General features: G+C 48.4%; 4 protein-coding genes across 4 annotated transcripts; 3 read left to right on the forward strand and 1 right to left on the reverse strand.

The window, feature by feature from the left end:
* Window positions 1-517: 517 nt before the first annotated feature.
* Window positions 518-1,154, forward strand: LTR84_011046 (uncharacterized protein; the record flags this gene model as incomplete). The annotated part of the gene is made up of 2 exons (XM_064854579.1): window positions 518-622; window positions 759-1,154. 2 exons carry the CDS (start codon window positions 518-520, stop codon window positions 1,152-1,154), a joined length of 501 nt encoding a protein of 166 aa, XP_064709305.1.
* Window positions 1,155-1,488: 334 nt separating this feature from the next.
* Window positions 1,489-2,457, reverse strand: LTR84_011047 (uncharacterized protein; the record flags this gene model as incomplete). Its single annotated transcript, XM_064854580.1, has 1 exon — window positions 1,489-2,457. The coding sequence occupies one exon, from the start codon at window positions 2,455-2,457 to the stop codon at window positions 1,489-1,491; it is 969 nt and encodes a 322-aa protein (XP_064709306.1).
* An 891-nt stretch (window positions 2,458-3,348) lies between these two features.
* Window positions 3,349-5,630, forward strand: LTR84_011048 (uncharacterized protein; the record flags this gene model as incomplete). The annotated part of the gene is made up of 2 exons (XM_064854581.1): window positions 3,349-4,292; window positions 4,346-5,630. The coding sequence occupies 2 exons, from the start codon at window positions 3,349-3,351 to the stop codon at window positions 5,628-5,630; spliced, it is 2,229 nt and encodes a 742-aa protein (XP_064709307.1).
* Window positions 5,631-7,083: 1,453 nt separating this feature from the next.
* Window positions 7,084-15,992, forward strand: LTR84_011049 (uncharacterized protein; the record flags this gene model as incomplete). The annotated part of the gene is made up of 3 exons (XM_064854582.1): window positions 7,084-7,149; window positions 7,200-7,289; window positions 7,338-15,992. 3 exons carry the CDS (start codon window positions 7,084-7,086, stop codon window positions 15,990-15,992), a joined length of 8,811 nt encoding a protein of 2,936 aa, XP_064709308.1.
* Between the last annotated feature and the right edge of the window lie 722 nt (window positions 15,993-16,714).

A 16,714-nucleotide genomic window follows, 5' to 3' on the forward strand; every position in this document is an offset into this window, starting at 1 on the left:
TTAGTCTTGGAGTGTTGCCGGTTTCTCAAAGTCCAATTTAACAACATATGTTCGGTACGAAAAATGGGCATCACTGTTTTTGTACCACTTTACATCTATCCTCTTGACGAGTCATCGTGGCTCCCCCTCCTCACGGTGTAAGTCTTGATACCGTCAAAGTCTCCGTTCCCAGCTGCTATGACATCCTTGCTAGAAGTGGAGGCACAGTATTGCCACCTGCTGGTGTCTGCTACAAAAGAATTATGGCTGACGCCCCTTCAGCATTCGACTCCACCCGAGTCTTCATTTCCTGGTGGTTATCAATCCGCATAATGGGCCAGGTATCAATCCATTGCCAGACTCAAACTATTTGCGCCATGTACCGACCCTGTCGCGACATCCCAATGTGACGCTTCTTGGTTATGTGCACGTCTCTTACTGTCAACGACCTCTTTCAGAAGTTATACGAGACATTGCCACCTTCGCAGCATGGGCCACGCATAAGGACAGCCAGCCTGATATCTTTATTTCTGGAATCATGGTTGACGAAGTGCCTTGGGAATTCCAGTCCCCGCATTGGAGGTATCTGGACGAAGTGGCTCGAGCGGCCAGACGAGATGAGCAGTCTGGGGCGTCAGGTATGGTAAGTAATCCCTGTCTGGCTGTCATTTCAAATGGTGGAGCCCCATGAATCAAAGTTCATGAAAACAACGACGCCACTTTGCATACTCTCAGGGGCAGAGGGGTAAAACACCACATTGATGCGAAATCTTGAATAGGTCGTGTTCAATCCAGGCTGTGTCTCGAGCGCAGCATATCTCGACCTTGCGGATATCACGATTGTCTTTGAAGACACATACGAAACCTTCAGAGGTCGTGTTGCGAGTGGAGTGCTCCCTCCACTGTTTCTGCCTCAGACACCGCGACACAAGCCTGGGCCGCGCTTGGATGACGGACGTACATCTGTTGGTGAAGCAGGGAAACTTGGGGTCGTGGTTCACTCTGTAACCCAGAACATCAGCCGGTCTGAGATGCATGACATTATCAACAAGGTCAGGAAGATCGGATCCACAATCTTCATCACGGAGGCCTCGTCGCATTTTTACCAACATTTCAGCCCTCAATGGGAGCAGTGGATAGAGGCCCTTGCCAAAACAGCCACCTCGGGATTTTAGGAACCATGAATACTCCGAAGTCCATAAAGACCACCATGAAACACGCGCCAAGAATCATTTCCATATTGGTAGAGGAGGACGGGCTCAAACAAGTTAGGGGATCGGAGATCGGATGACGGGATAAAGCTGTCCGGGATCACCAGCGATCTTGGCATAAAGTTAATCGGGACACCAAGCTTTGTTTGACATCAACATATCACAACCTTCTCTGATCTTTCGAAGTACATATTGAGAATTTACTTGGGGGCTTTTCGTGCAAAGAGTGTGGCTGGGAGAAGGACGGTAAAAATTGCCCCAAAGTGGAAGCAAGGATAAATTAATCCAACTTTTATGCTCAGCATAATTCAGTCCATGCGTCCAGATCAATGTTTTTGATGACGGTGGAAAATCCCCGTGCACTAGTGTCCTCGCAGATCTTCGTTCTTTCTGTAGTCGAAATATCTTCATCATCAGAAGTCGTGTCTCCCTTTGGATATTCCACATGGAATACTGGTTTATTCGCGCTGATAAAGCCTGCATATGTCTCACACTCGTTGTATTGGAGGCATTGCTCATTGACGCTCCACTCGGTCGAGTTGATGACGGCAGGAATGATGGCGCCAGAGTTCTTGAGTCCAATCGACAGTGATCTTGAATGGGCCTCAGTAGTCAAGAAGTTCATGTAAGCAATCGCGTCTCCTTCGGTCAGGTGTAATCCATTGTCGTTGTCATACCCGTCAACATTGTCAGGGTCGACACCGTCACAGCCTTTGTTCTCAGCCATGTCAAGTCTTTTGACCATGATCTGTCTGATAGCAGGGGAGCTGACATTGATCCATCGTTCGCCAGGCCAGCCGTCCAGTGGACTACCAAGGTCACTTTCACTAAAAGAACCTTTATCCGATCTCCAGTCTTCGTAGCTTCCGGCAGAGAAGTAGCAGATGACACGTGAACCATTCTGCTGCAAACCTGAGATGATTTCGACTTCATTGTCAAACAAATCGATATCCCAGACCTGAAAGCCTTGATTCGCGCTGTTGTTCAAGGGTACCTTCAACTGGTAATTCCACGTTGTGCCTGCTTCTGGTCTCCACAGATCGTTGGATGTGGTTCCGTTGACATCGCTGATTCCACTGCCTGTTGTAGCGGAAGGTAGATTGTCATTGGTAGTATCGTTATCGCTGTGTTTGTTGTTGAGCCCAACTCCCAGTCCTACTCCGAGAGCTATAGCAATGGCAAGCAGACCAACTCCAGATACCACGAGTTTGCGCCGCAGGCGAAATCCATGTCCTGGCTTTTCTCCTGTCTGCATTCCTAATTTCATTGACCTGTTCACCAGTCTGTACAGATTGTTCTACAGGAAAAATACTCCCAAAATTGTGGAAACACTCAACGACTGGAAAATCCCAGTTGAATGTTGCAACTTGCAGAGTCAGGGGTTGTTTGCACCACACCAGCTGAATTATGGGGATGCTATCCGATTGGGTGAACAAATTAGAAGCGAAAAGTGTGGCGCATGCGAAGAACTCTTATACCGCCAAGATTCGGCATCGCTAGTTAGTTCTGTTCCTGCATTCGATGGGGGCGAGTGTTGCCTCATGTTCCAGATCAAACTGCATGTCCTAACTACTTTCCATCACATTTGAGCATTTCTTCACTCCACATCGTGCTCGTGAAAACCCTCTGGAGGCACGCTAGCAATACGAGGTACAGTCGCCAACCAGCCCCACTACTCGTGTTTACGGTGACTGAGCCCTACCTATGCTTGTATGAAGATTCTTTTGCTACTCAAGCCTCATGAGTCACGAAAACAAGTTCGGAAATTCAATAACAGTCGCGCACCGCCAAGATCTGCTGAAAAAGCGCAATCTCGACCATAGGCCATTCAGGTGTGTGGAGAAACTGAGGGTGCTGAATGCTTTCCAGCGCATCAGTTGCCTTGAGAGGGACGATGGCGATGGACAGGAGATACGATTCCAGGTTGAATTCTTGAAATATCTCTCCTTGAGGTCTTATTTCTCAGAGTTGGCCAAAATTTGGACTCCATTGTTTGTCTTTCCTTTTGTCCAATACACCCTTTTGACCATCGTGTCGTTGTCACTCGTTTGAACAGTCACTCTTTGCAAAGGACAGCTTCTTACACTCCTTACTCGACTGTATATCACGCTTTGATTTTGCGCTTTGATTTCCGGTCAGTGGTCAGAAGAAATCCACGATGACCTTGCTTGAAGTTTTAAGCCGTCTCCTGGCTGTTCTGACTGCCACGGCGACGACGTCGGCACAGTCAACATCCACGACATCTTCGGTGATCGCTGTAACAACTACTCCAGCTGCTTTGACAACGTCTTTCATCAGCACCTCTAGCTTCATTACAAGTACAAGTTCGACTTCATTGACTCCCAGTACTACAACCACCACCAGCTCTTCCACTGCTTCGGCTGTCCCTTCCCTTATCAACTCTACGGTTCAAGGAAAAATCTTGGTCATTGCACGGGATGCCGCATCTGCGTCTTCTGCATCCTCTGGGTTCAACGGGTATGGTATTCCTTTTGATGCACTGCTTGTTCCTCAATCTGGAACATCTCTCCCACAGTTGACCGACACTACGGGAGGTCTGTACGGAGGAATAGTCGTTGTTTCTCAAGTCTCGTATGACTATGGCACTGCTGGATTCCAAAGTGCTCTGACCTCTGAGCAGTGGACCCAGCTTTACAACTATCAAATCACCTATGGGGTTCGCATGGTTCAACTCGATGTGTATCCCGGACCTGCCTTCGGTGCTACTGCCTTAGGAGGATGCTGCAATGCGGGAGTGGAACAGTTGATCTCATTTTCCAATACTTCAGCATTTTCTCAGGCTGGTCTCAAGATGGGCGCAGGAGTCTCGACGCTTGGTCTTTATCACTATCCCGCACAGATCAGCAACGCCTCGACAACTTTTGAGGTCGCCCAATTCGCTGCAGCTGCTGGTTTTCAAAAGAGTACGGCAGCCGTCATTAACAACTTCTCCGGGAGACAGCAAATGGTGTTCTTCATCTCGTTTGCCACCGATTGGTCGCCGACATCAAACTTTCTCCAACATGCGTACATTACTTGGATTACCAGAGGCCTGTATGCGGGTTACCGCCGCGTTAACTTGAATACTCAGATTGATGACATGTAAGTTCTCTCTAGAGTATTAGAAGACCCAACCACTGACTATCACAAAACAGGTTTCTGTCTACAGGTATATATTCTCCATCTGGTACTGAATATCGTGTCACCACTAGTGATGTGAAATCGATTGCGGATTGGGTCCCGAAGATTCAGGCCAAGATGAACCAAGGCAGCAGTTACTTACCAGAAATTGGCCATAATGGCAATGGCAATATCGAGTACGCGGGCCAGGTCTCCACAGCATCAGCAACTCGATGTGCACCTGGAGCGATTGACACTGAAGAGCGCAATGATACAGCACTTGAATTTCAGAAGCCTCTCGGGACCGGAACAGACGCGTGGCCCCTCACACCCACCAAATATGGATATTCCGTGCTGTGTGACAACTATGATCCTCTCAAGGTATGGTTCTCAACAAATTCGAATCGTGACAAGTTCACGCACATCAGCCATACCTTCACACACTACGAACTCAACAATGCAACCTATGCTGACGCTCTGAAAGAAATTCAATTCAACCAAGCTTGGATGGATCAGATCGGGCTCAATAAAGGGAAGTTTTCTTCAGATGGTCTGATTCCGCCCGCAATAACGGGTCTTCATAACGGAGATGTCTTGCGTGCATGGAAGGACGCTGGTCTAACCCATTGTGTCGGAGATAATACCCGAGTTCCACTGCGAAATCCCAAAAACACCATGTATGGGCTTACCACCGATGTTGCTTCGAATGGTTATGCTGGTTTTCTCGTTATCCCTCGCTGGGCTACACGAATTTACTACAACTGCGATACTCCTGCCTGCACGACACAAGAGTGGATCGACACTTCCGCTGGAGCAGGGACGTTTGCAGATCTTCTCGCAGTTGAAAAGTCAGATACGATGCGCCATCTCTTCGGCCTCTACCGTGAGGGCTACATGTTTCATCAAGCAAATCTGCGAACAACCGGTGTTGCCGCCATTGTCATCAATGGAGTGTCGGCAAATATATCAATTTTCCAGGCTTGGGTTGAAACAGTGGTACAAGAGTTCGCACGACTTGTGAATTGGCCAATGATCAGCTTGAAGCAAAGTGATCTTGCCACTGCTTTCAAAGCACGTGAAGCAAGAGATAAGTGTGGATATGGCATCTCTTGGGCAGTCAACAATGGTAAAATTACCCAGGTTACAGTCAAGGCCAGTGGAAACAGTTGTGCTTCTCAAATCCCTCTTACTGTCCCAGCCAGCGTCTCAAACGTTCAGAGCTCAACGCAGGAAAAGATTGGAAATGATCCTCTTACTCTTTGGGTCACTCTCGCTGGCGCAGCCAAGACATTTACTTTAAGCACTGCTTTGGCAGTGTAGGATTTGAATGATAAGTTGTGATTTCTGAATGGATCTCTGCTATAAGCCAGAGTAGCTAGTTGGGCTTATTTACAGATGTATACAAATCGAGTATCAGGATTCTGCAACTCAGAAACAAAATCATCTTTCCCCTACTCGACTTCATAATCATATTTAGCTATGTACTATAATTCTACTACACTTCATCGCTCAACTGCTAAGCCCAACTCTGTCGACAACGCAGTTGTACAGAGATATGTGTCTGTTTTGGGAAAAGGTATTCCTCAATGCGCTTTGTTCACATCAGGATCACTGAACGAATGGAAAACATCAACCCACGGCAATGCCGCTGGGATCTAGGATGTAGCAAGCCGAGGGAATCGCCACTCTTCAGTGTCAAGTAATCTTAACACATCTGAGATTGATGTGAAAAGCTGTGAGACCGTGTCTTGCATTCGTGACCCATAAGGTCAATCATCGGATCACGCCTTACAAGATGCTATGCACGTATCCACCAGCACAGGCAAGTAGAAAGTCCCTCTGGCCGTGAAGCCGCACCTAGACAACAAGGAATGTTCGCGCATTCCGTGAATTTATGGGCATGATGGCACTGCGAAACGTCGCCGAGCCTTGCCGGGGCTACAAAAAGCAAAGTGTCGATCAGGGACAACAATGGCTGCCAAAGCAGGAATCAAGCCGAGAATGTAGGAAGGCCCTCTTCTGGAGGGTTTGGCAAATATAGGTGTTCCCGAAGGAGGAACTACGGGGTTTGATAGTTTGATCATGATTCGTGGTCTCAGAAGGGGGCCGAAATGAGGGAACAAATTCCCCGGCTTGTAATGACTAGATACTGTAAAAGATTTGTAACATTCGTATTCGGCTATGCAGTGGCACGAGGATCCACGGATATGCATGTCCTATTGGTCACATTGGCTCAAATGACGCCACGTTATTTCCGTGTTCCATCGGTGAAGAAAACCACTGCACATTCTTTTCTTTTCGCTTAATCTACTGAGGGTGGGGACGTCGGCTCTCTGCCGTGCCCTGTGGCTGAACCGGCAGGTCGGAACACGTCTAGTTAGCAGGACTATTCTTGGCCTCGACCATGTTGAGCGCCATGGCAAAGCCTCAGAGTCAGTTCAGGCGGAGAAGGTAAAACGACTTGCAAATTCATGGTGGTAGCCCGAAGAATGGCACCCTCTGGTCCTTTGGGTCTGTTCTCTACTGGACGAGGTTTTCTCCAGGATGAATGGCCTGCTCCTCGCCTTGGCTGCCCTCATTGATCGATCGTTATTCTACGGCAATGCGCCCTTGGTGCACTATCTGTCATTGATAAGCAGGCCATATGAGCCCATCTTGACCTGCAAAGTGCTCTGGTTCTACCTGAGACGTCCCATTCTTGTCGTGCGGCGTTATAATTGTAGCGATGATTTGATTGTTGGACAAGCATCGTTTGCGCTTTGTATAGTATGCCATGGCTCTCATACTGAGCCCGCACATATTGGAAGGATCGTCACTCCTTACTTTCTGGTGGCAATATGTGAGTATTCGATTTTGTTATGTTTGGAGCCTCTTACTAAAGCCCATCAGGCTCTACTCTCCCTTGCAGGTGGTGCAACAATCGTCGGCGGGGTATATCTTCTGATCGCATTCGTTTCCTGTTTGCTTCGACATAAACGGGTATGTTTGAACCAATTTTCTTTGAATGGGTTACTCAGTGTCTCGTAGGCCCGGCAGACCCCTGATGTTGTATCAGAGGCGGCAAAGGCACAACTGGTGGACGTACAGAATCTATTGATACCTCACCGTAAAGCACAACGCTTAATCAAGCCGTCTTCATTTGTTGTGTTTCTAGGCGACTTTTCCACGCCCCCAACGCAGGCAGAATTAAGTTTACTGTCAGAAGCAGAACTGATTATCCTTGATCCCTTCAGAGACGGCGTCGACAAAGCCGTCGGAAACGTCCATGTTCAGGGCCAAGCATTCTTTGCACGTCTGAGTTTCCAGGATCTTCTGGAACCAAATACAAAGAACGACGCAGTAATTGGGTTCCTCATCAGATATGTGCGGCAGAATCTTGGCAGATCTACCTTCACTGGGGTCGTGCTCGCTGGATGGGAAACTGTGTTGTCTCCGGCCTACTTAATTGAAGCTCTGGATCTGCTAAAGGCCGCAAGCTTCGGAGTTCTGCTCGAAGTGTCGCCACCTACATTCCTACCACCGGCAGGTCTGCCACCTACAACCTCTTGTAATGGGATAATCATTCGCAATGCGTCAATTCTCCCAGATGGGAGGCATCGAGACTATTTTGAGATGCAGACGTTACAGTCGACAATTCGACAGAGCGTACGAGAGTCTTGCCTCCGAGATTTTGCCATTCTTTCATGGGAAACAGTCGAGGAAGGAGTTGAAATTTCAAATGCCGTTCTTAAACGAGCCATACAGTGGGCAAACTTTTACAATATCACGCCATGGATTGCAACCGAGAGCGCTTTGTGCGACGCTTCTCAAAATTTGCTGGTGCAAGAACCTATTGGGGCATTTGACTGGCTCAAAGACGACAGAGTGATCAAATTTCACACCTCGTGGAAAGAAACTAGAACAATCTCCTGTCATAAAACAACCAATACAGGTGCATCCTGGAACGCTATCACAGAAATCTTTCCAGAAACTTATGACTTTCAGTTAAGCAGAATCAGAAATCCTGAAATAGTGGCAATCGTAGAGCCACATGCCCTCAGCACGAGCAGCAACCGCCCACACACACCTGCGTTTAATGACCTAGGAAACTCGAGTTGCGACAATCAGTCTGCCACACACCTTGGATGCTACCCAGTCGGGTCAGGAGTTTCTGCGTTGGCCTTCGCAGAGGTGGTTCATGCTCAAATACGTCTCCGAGAACTCGGTCTCCTTCATTCAATGGATGAGCAAACAATAACAAATCTTGGCATCAGTTATCGAAAATTCTGCGACCGACAGCTTATCCGAATGTCGAAAACATTTCCACAAGCCATCAAGTCGTTGAAGAAATTCTTGACTATTTCTAACGACAAAACCCTGACAATCAGCCTTGGGCTCAGCCCTGGCTTTACCCATGCTTCTGGAGCTCGATTTTGGGCAGTCTGGCATCGGACATTGACTGGAGTGGAAATTTTTTTGTCAAAAGATGTCCAAGGCACTGCGAGCACCATCCTCTACACCTTTCTTCTCAGTGAAGGTGTTCCTCAAGAACTCGCTTTTGACGTTGAAGTCACTTTCTGCGAATGGTTACAAGAACGGGAATGTAAGAGCATTCTACCACAGCGCATTCTACAAGATGTTGACAACGCTACCCCTGAAGAACTCTTAAGTCTTCTCTATTCTCACGAGAAAGAGCACAAAGGAAAACCTCCATTCGAACGCATCGCTGACTATGCGAAAGAGGTTCTCCTGGAAACACCTTCAAGGCAACAATTCAATCAGTTAGCCTCAATAGATTTTATGAAAGGATTGGTCAACGCCGAAGAGCTGATCCGAGCACGCTTCGTCTGGTACGAAGATCATGGAATCGCCCACCCAGATATCGACAGCGCATTGAGAGTCTACATCACAGTTAACGAGAAACTTTTAAATCTACTACGGTCGAGGCGAGAAGAGGAACTGACTAAAATCAATACCGCGTTGGGTGTTATCTTGGGCAATGGAGACATTGATGCTTGGGCTGATTTGCTTGGCCTTTTTGTCTTCTGCTCTATGAAAAAGGCAGCAATTGAAGAGATTTATCTCGAGGTAACAGATCGGAATCCTTTGCTGAATGATCAAGCAGATCAGGCCGCAGTTTTTTCAGAGTCGTTCGCCCTCGGGTCTCGATGTGAAACCTACTTTGACATCAATCCTAGTGAATTTGGACAAATATTGTCCAACAGATTCCGTGAAACATATGCCGATAAACAGCCTCCACTTTGGAACAATGGTGCTCCTGACTATGCGACTGTTTTGGGAGGCGCACAGATCGATGTTGACATCTATCATAAACCCAAGAGTCTTCCCCACGCACAAAGATTTACATTCCTGTCCGTCTTCGCACTGCCCGCGATAGTGGATGTCGCCCTCCTCTCCACCATCGGGCGAGGATTATATCTCTCAGCTTTCATGAACTTCCAGCATCAGCTAAGTGCCACGATGGCACTGATGATATCACTCATCCTCTCCGGCGGCACAGGAACTTGGATCGCTCACGGTGGCACCTACTATCTTGGCTCAATGGCCTTCTCAGCTATGAACATGTTTGTGCTCACCCGATTTATCGCAGGGATGAGCCTGGCGTTGATTACCGGCATTACGGGCCTCGTTATCCTGTCGATCGTGAGAGGTTCGTCAGCCGGGCTGGTGTTCTTCTTCTATCTTCTAGGGTTCACGTCCTATCTCAACTTATTCGCGGCGATCTCCTGCTACCAGTTCCCAGGTACTGCTTTTCTCTCCGGACGGAAGCAGGTATTCGCATGCCTGCCAATTTTGATTCTCTCACCAATAATCACGACATGGTCTGGGCACGACATTTTCGTGTATTCAATGGTCTTGTTTATTCTCAATGTTGCATTAGCTATGTCTCTAGCTCGCACTGCGGCTGGCTGGGCTACTTGGTTTCTTAATGTGAAACGAATCTCGGATGCCGAGGTGCGGAAGTGGTATATCATGACCAAGGCAAAGGGGAACACCAAGCGGTTGAATATGCTTTCCGACCCAGCTGCCCTGAAAATTTCAAGGGAGGCGCTACTGGAGGATGTTCATGCTGAATTGTCGAAAAGCCCGTTCAGTAAACGCAGTCCAGACAAGCTTGTGGCGCAGTTGGCTGCAGATCATGAGTCTACCAAATTTCTACTGGATTGGTACTGCCGGTATGCCGATGTCCCTCGACCGGTTCCTTTCAGTTCATCATGGAACATTCAGATGAAAGTGGCACAGACCACCTTGATCGAACTTCAAAAGGGCTCGCGCCTGCACAGTAGCTTCGCTCATTGGAGACAGGCAGGACAAGAAGTGGGATGCGGCCTGCTGTATTTCTTCGTCGCGCTTCTCGACAAATGGATTGATCTACTTTGTGGAACACCTCTCGTTGGGCTTTCTGCGTCTCTCAATGACCAAAATCGAATCGCAGTTGGACTAGGTCTTGTTTATTATCTGATCGGGGCCGTGCTGATTGACATAAAAGCCGCCGATTTAAATACCGCCGGCGATCCTGAAGATCTCAGAGGTATTCACAACATGAATGAACTACGAGAGCACCAAAAGCAAGAAATCCGACTCAGGAGGGGTCAATACACGAGGGTATGGCTCAAGTTTGTCGCATTGAACTGCTGGAGCCTGGCGGTGACAACATTCCTGATTTGGATAACCAATTCTCGCCTCGAGAGTGTCATTACGTTCTTGGTCTACGTGTTTGCGTATACTGGATTGATCTGGTTCCAATTCACGAAAATATTCTCTGGGCCTGATGCTCTGAAACCATTGGCGACAGGTATTCTGCTTGGTCTTCCTGTGGGGCTAGGGCTGAGACTCGGTCTCCCCAACTTTCGTTACGGCAGCATCATTGCGCTTGCGATCGCTACTTGGACCGCAGCAATCTCCTGTTTATGGAAAGCTCGCATATTCCTACCGCAAGCACCAAAATTGCTATTGGAACACTCCACCGTTTATCATGCTCATGCCTTTCCATGGTCAGACAATTTCCTTTCTACACAAGAGCTCGCTGACTTGCATGCTATCTCGGAGCATGCGTCGATGAATAGTGGCTATCGTGTACTCGTGTCAAACTCTCCAGGTGCAGAAGTACAACGGTTGTTGCTGCGGCTCAGATCAACTGAAACCCAGAATAACTCATTTCCCGATTACAATGAAATGGCCGATATTGCGTTAAGAGCTTGGGAATCGGGGCAGATCGAGATACATCTCATTCCACGATCTATCCTTGGGCCCGATATGCTGGCACTGGGATGCAAAATGCAGGACAAAGTGAAACTCTTCATTGGCATTCAGTCTTCCAAGGAAAGTCTAGTCGATATTCCTGACCAACCCCACTTCATTGCGGAGCTTCTTTTCCAGGAGGTTGCAATGTCATACTTCGAAATTGGCAGTCATCATGCTTGGCTGTCAACAAAACTGATTACTGGTGAATTACCTCTTGCTGTCAGAGTCATGACAATGGAGGAGGCCAGTAATAGCAAGATTCTGGCCTGGGCAAAGACTGAGATACTCAAGCAACGCTGTCTCGGTATATCGTGTGACAAAGAGTGGGATTCAATGCCAAGTATAGTTCGCAGGTTTGTCTTGCTGTATTCTCTTGGGCAGCTCGACAGCACGAACCTTGAATACACGGAGGTATCACGTTACCTTAATTTGCCATTTGATGACATGCTTAAGGTGCATATTGCAAGGTGTACGCTTTACGAAGAGATAATTTCTCAAATCCTTCTCGTCGTAAACCATAAACGCCGGTCAGTTGACAGATTCGATCATCCCTCACCAAAGCCGATGAAGACCACACTGGCTCAGCAAGACGGGTCTGGGCGAAGTTCCTTCGATTGGTGTCGAAGGAAACTACTGAGCCTCTGCAAGTATTCTGTTGTGGCAATACTGGCGGAACCAGAATGGCAACGTGAGTTTGATAGCGCGACGCGACTATTTCCAGCTGTGGTCCGCGTGCCAGTGTTTTACATATGTAATTTCCTGTGGGAGTTCGCCCGCTGGGGACAGATAGTTGGGCTTTCTCTCTTTGCTCCAGCAGCACGTCCAGCTATCCGAAAGCTTTGGCATGATACGAAAGGAACAACGGTGTCCTATCATCGCGACAGAATCCTTGTTCGAAATGCTCGTGAAATCACGACTGCTTTCAAACGCCCAGACTCGACAGGTGGATACATGCTGTACCATTACACAGGAGAACATAAACTGGAACCTCAAACTAGCCCAGTTTTGATAAGCACCTATTCGGCGAATGGAGAGCTTCAAGGCAAGGTTGAAGTGGAGAATGGCGACAGAACCAACAAATTTCTGTATGAGTATGGCGCACCTCCACATTGCTCTAGATTCGGTAGGTCACAAAAGAGGATACCTATCTCCCGCCGATGCATTCAAGGCCCTCGAACCCTGGAGACTATTTGCTATGACGCGAAAGGTTTGGTCACTGGAGGATCATACATGACAGAGTTCAACATGGTCAAATTTAAGCTCGAATACAGACGACACGCTAAATTTGCGACCGACTTACTAAGGGCGGAATTTAGCATGCCACATATAAGCTGCAAGGTCGAGTGGTGTGCTCCGCCACGCCGAAACTCTGAAGGGTTGGATCGTTGGATCCCATCTGCAAATGTCACTCGAGCATCGTTCATGCAGGGACCAGATTTCTATGAAAGTAAATGGACATACGATCACAAACTACATGCCAAGATTCAAACGAGGTTGAACGGACGAAAGGTTGAGACACCTCCATTGATAGAGCATGATTGGCTGGGCCTTTTGAAGAAGCCTAGCCATGACACTTTTGCCAATGAAGACTTAATGCTTCATGCTACATACTGGAACACCAATCTGGTCGCACGTACGATGGGCCTCTCAAACCACGTGGTCCCCATCTCCACGACTGCCGCAAGAACAATGCTATGGAAGCAGTGGAAAGCAAACCCAGACTTCGACGGGGTACTCACACGATGGCTTGACGAAAGGCTACTGCGCTCTGACAAGGTCCTGTTACCCTACTGGACATATCGCAATCGTGGCGATCTGCGGGCTGCCCACAAGTACCTCATGGACCACTTTGATGCCATTCGAGCGAGTGTTGATCTAAACCCACAAATCTCTGGATGGACTCCGTTGGCAATCAAGATGGGCGACTTACAACGCTTCGGAACCGGTGGCGACTCCACCTCTCTGACTACGACTGGCAAAGTGGAAGACGATACTGACAACGTTCTGCACGTATTTGCAGCAGACTACGGGACATGGCCGAATGAGGGAGGCGGCGTGTCTGCTTGCAGACGCGACCTTGTCGACTCCCTCGACACTATTAGGTGGCATATGGTCTGTGAGAGTGCTAACGATTTTGGTACTCCGAAGCATCAAACAGAGTTGAATGTTCAGTCTTTGAAAGTAATCCCCTTGTGGGGTTTGGATTTCCTCACTCCAACCCATGGTATGTTCGAGAATCGCCTTCATTCCGAGGTCGACATGATTCATTCAAGTGCCAGCGATAGAGACATCCGAAAGCATTTCATTCCGGCTCTTACGGCACTTGTCAAAGGCTCACGGACCGAGAATCTGTCCATCGAGGACGTAAAACAAACCACCAGAGCGTTGATCAATCTCAATGACTATTTCAGCGAAAAACGGTACTGGGGCGAGGTGTGGAGAAGTGATATAACGAAGGAGGCATGGAGATCGCTGTGGCTCACGAATGTTATGTCAAACACACGACCAACTACGGAATGGCTGGATACGGAATTGCCAACTCTAGCAGGATTTGACTGTGCCCTGGAGATGTGGCTCCGCTATCTCTTCATTTTCTCCATCAAAGTGCCCGATAAGATGCCGATCGTCTATCAAGCTTCACATCATTCGGTATCAGCGGCTTACGGCATTATCTGTAAGCTGAAGCGAGGCTGCCAGCTACAAATTTGGGACCACGCGATTGCATGGCGCGAAGCAACGATATGCCTCTCTTCCACTTTGTGCAAGTTACCACCATTTGTGCGAAATTCTCTCATGGGTTTATTGCGCTTGACCAGCGTGCTTGTGTTGCATCACGCCGACGTGATACTCCCCTGTGCAGATTTTTTCAATCCAGGATGGGAGATTGAAATTGGTACTTGCTCCGGCAAATTGGAGCATCGCAACAAATTCAAACGGAAGATATCCCCTGTCGTCAACGGTATCGCAGACGCTGAGAAGTTCAAGCCGGTCAAGGAAATCAAGACCAAACATCCTACTGTCACAATGCTTTCGCATCTATGGTTTTCGAAAGATTTGAAGAATGCCATACTAGCAGCTGATATCATTGTCAACGAATGGGGCTTCAAAGACTTCAAACTCGACGTTTACGGAAGTATTGAAAAGGCACCAATCTACTCAACCGAGTGTCAAGAATTGATTGCTTCAAAATCGCTTCGAGACTACGTGAAACTCTGTGGCACGGCTGATCCCCTGCATGTCCTCGAGCAAACCTGGGTCTTCCTCAACTCATCACTATCAGAAGGTCTGCCTTTGGCACTTGGCGAGGCAGCCTTGACAGGTGCGCCGGTCGTTTGTACAGACGTCGGAGCCTCCTTGCGCGTCTTGAGTGATCCAGAAGACTCTTCACTGTACAGTGCAGTTGTTGCACCCAACGATGCTCGTGCACTTGCCAGAGGCCAGATCAAACTCCTTGCAATGCTGGATGAATTTGGGAGGCAGGTGGGTGAGGGAGATGCTCCCGCGATGCCATTTACCCCCACTGCGGCCGACGTCGAATGGATCACGGCGAGGATGTACGAGAAAAGCGACCAACGACGAAAACTGGGAATAATGACGCGCAAGATCGTTCAAAAATCATTCGGTGGAGACCGCTACTTGCGCGAGCATGAACAGATGCTCTGGATCGGAAAGCTGAGTAGTCAAATGCAGGGTCGCGCACATCTTCAAGTCTCGGACGACCCGGCCCACATCCTTCACTGGCTTTCACTCTCCAACGCACTTAGAAGAGAGCAGAAGACCTATCCCACTGCAACTCACCGCAGGACTTCTTCGACCCTAAGCCTTAATCTTTCGTATATGCTTGAGGGAGACGATATTTCCCTCGACGACCTCGAGCCAGGATATGGCCGTGCGGACAGCTTCTCCGATGTTGAGTTGTCAAGGACGCCATTTACCCTTTGGGAAGCTCAACCACCTGAAGACTTCAGAGAATCGGCCTACCGCAACCTGCCTCCTTCTGGCAGGTCAACACCTAAGCAGCATACCCCGATGAGATCGGCTTCTCCACGTCTCAGATCACCGTCTCCTCGATTGAGATCGCCTTCTCCCCGACTACGAACTCCTTCTCCGCACCAGCAGAGAGACAGAGACAGAAAGCGAGAAACGGTCGGACATCACCAAAACGACGACATCGAGGATGTTCTATCCGTCGCACAATCCCTGGTGGCCAAGCCATCGTCCAGATGCGCTTCTCCCCAGCAAAGAGGCAGGATGCCGGACACCATCGGATATCACCTAAAGGAGGATGTTGAGGATGTTGAGGATCTTTTGTCCTTCGCACGATTACTCGCCGCCAAGCGTTCCACCACTCCAGAGGTGGGCGGAAGCCGCAACAACCCCGTTTTCTACAGGGAAATCAAAAGTCAGACACAGATCAACAAGACTTACTTCACTTGAAGATAGATTCATAAGGCGATCACAGCAGTATATATTTATAGTTTAAATCATGTTGGAGGATTAATTCTGGTCACTTTTTGGGTGCAATCATCTCGGGCGTGATGACCACTAACCTTCGGTACGCACCGACACTCATAGCAAATTGGATGGTGATTTGCATGTACTGGTGTGTATCTGCCTACTACCAGGAGTGGATTGTGTAATGCAATGCACATGTAGAACACTGTGAAGCCCTCAACAAATTGATTGATAGGCACCATTACCAATCCAGACTACCTTGCACTCGTCTTGCAACCTTGACCAAATCTCTAATAATACAACATGAACTCGTGAAACTGGACTTCCAGCGATGCCAATCTTACTGTCATAGGGACAAACCAAAGTACATACAAATCGAAAACCAATCGCGGTGTTAGGGGTATCAACAACTTTGTCCGTCAACTCCACCAAGTTCACGAACTGAACGACGCGGCCACAGAGCCCAAGAAAGTGCGGCACGACAACCAAATGGGGCTTAAATCTCAGATGCGCTACACTCTTTCTTCTTCCTTGTAGACTTGGACCCTCCGCTGCAATCTTGTCCGTTTCGTCGGTGAACTCAACGAGGGGCTAGACATTGTACCCTGCTCTTGCAATACTGCAAGTGATCTGCTCTCACCACTGAGTGGCCTTTTGCATCTCGGTGAATGACTATGTCTGCGTGTAAAAGTTGCACAATGTCC

Source organism: Exophiala bonariae, assembly GCF_035927105.1.
Source record: "Exophiala bonariae strain CCFEE 5792 chromosome Unknown scaffold_5, whole genome shotgun sequence".
NCBI lineage: Eukaryota > Fungi > Ascomycota > Eurotiomycetes > Chaetothyriales > Herpotrichiellaceae > Exophiala > Exophiala bonariae.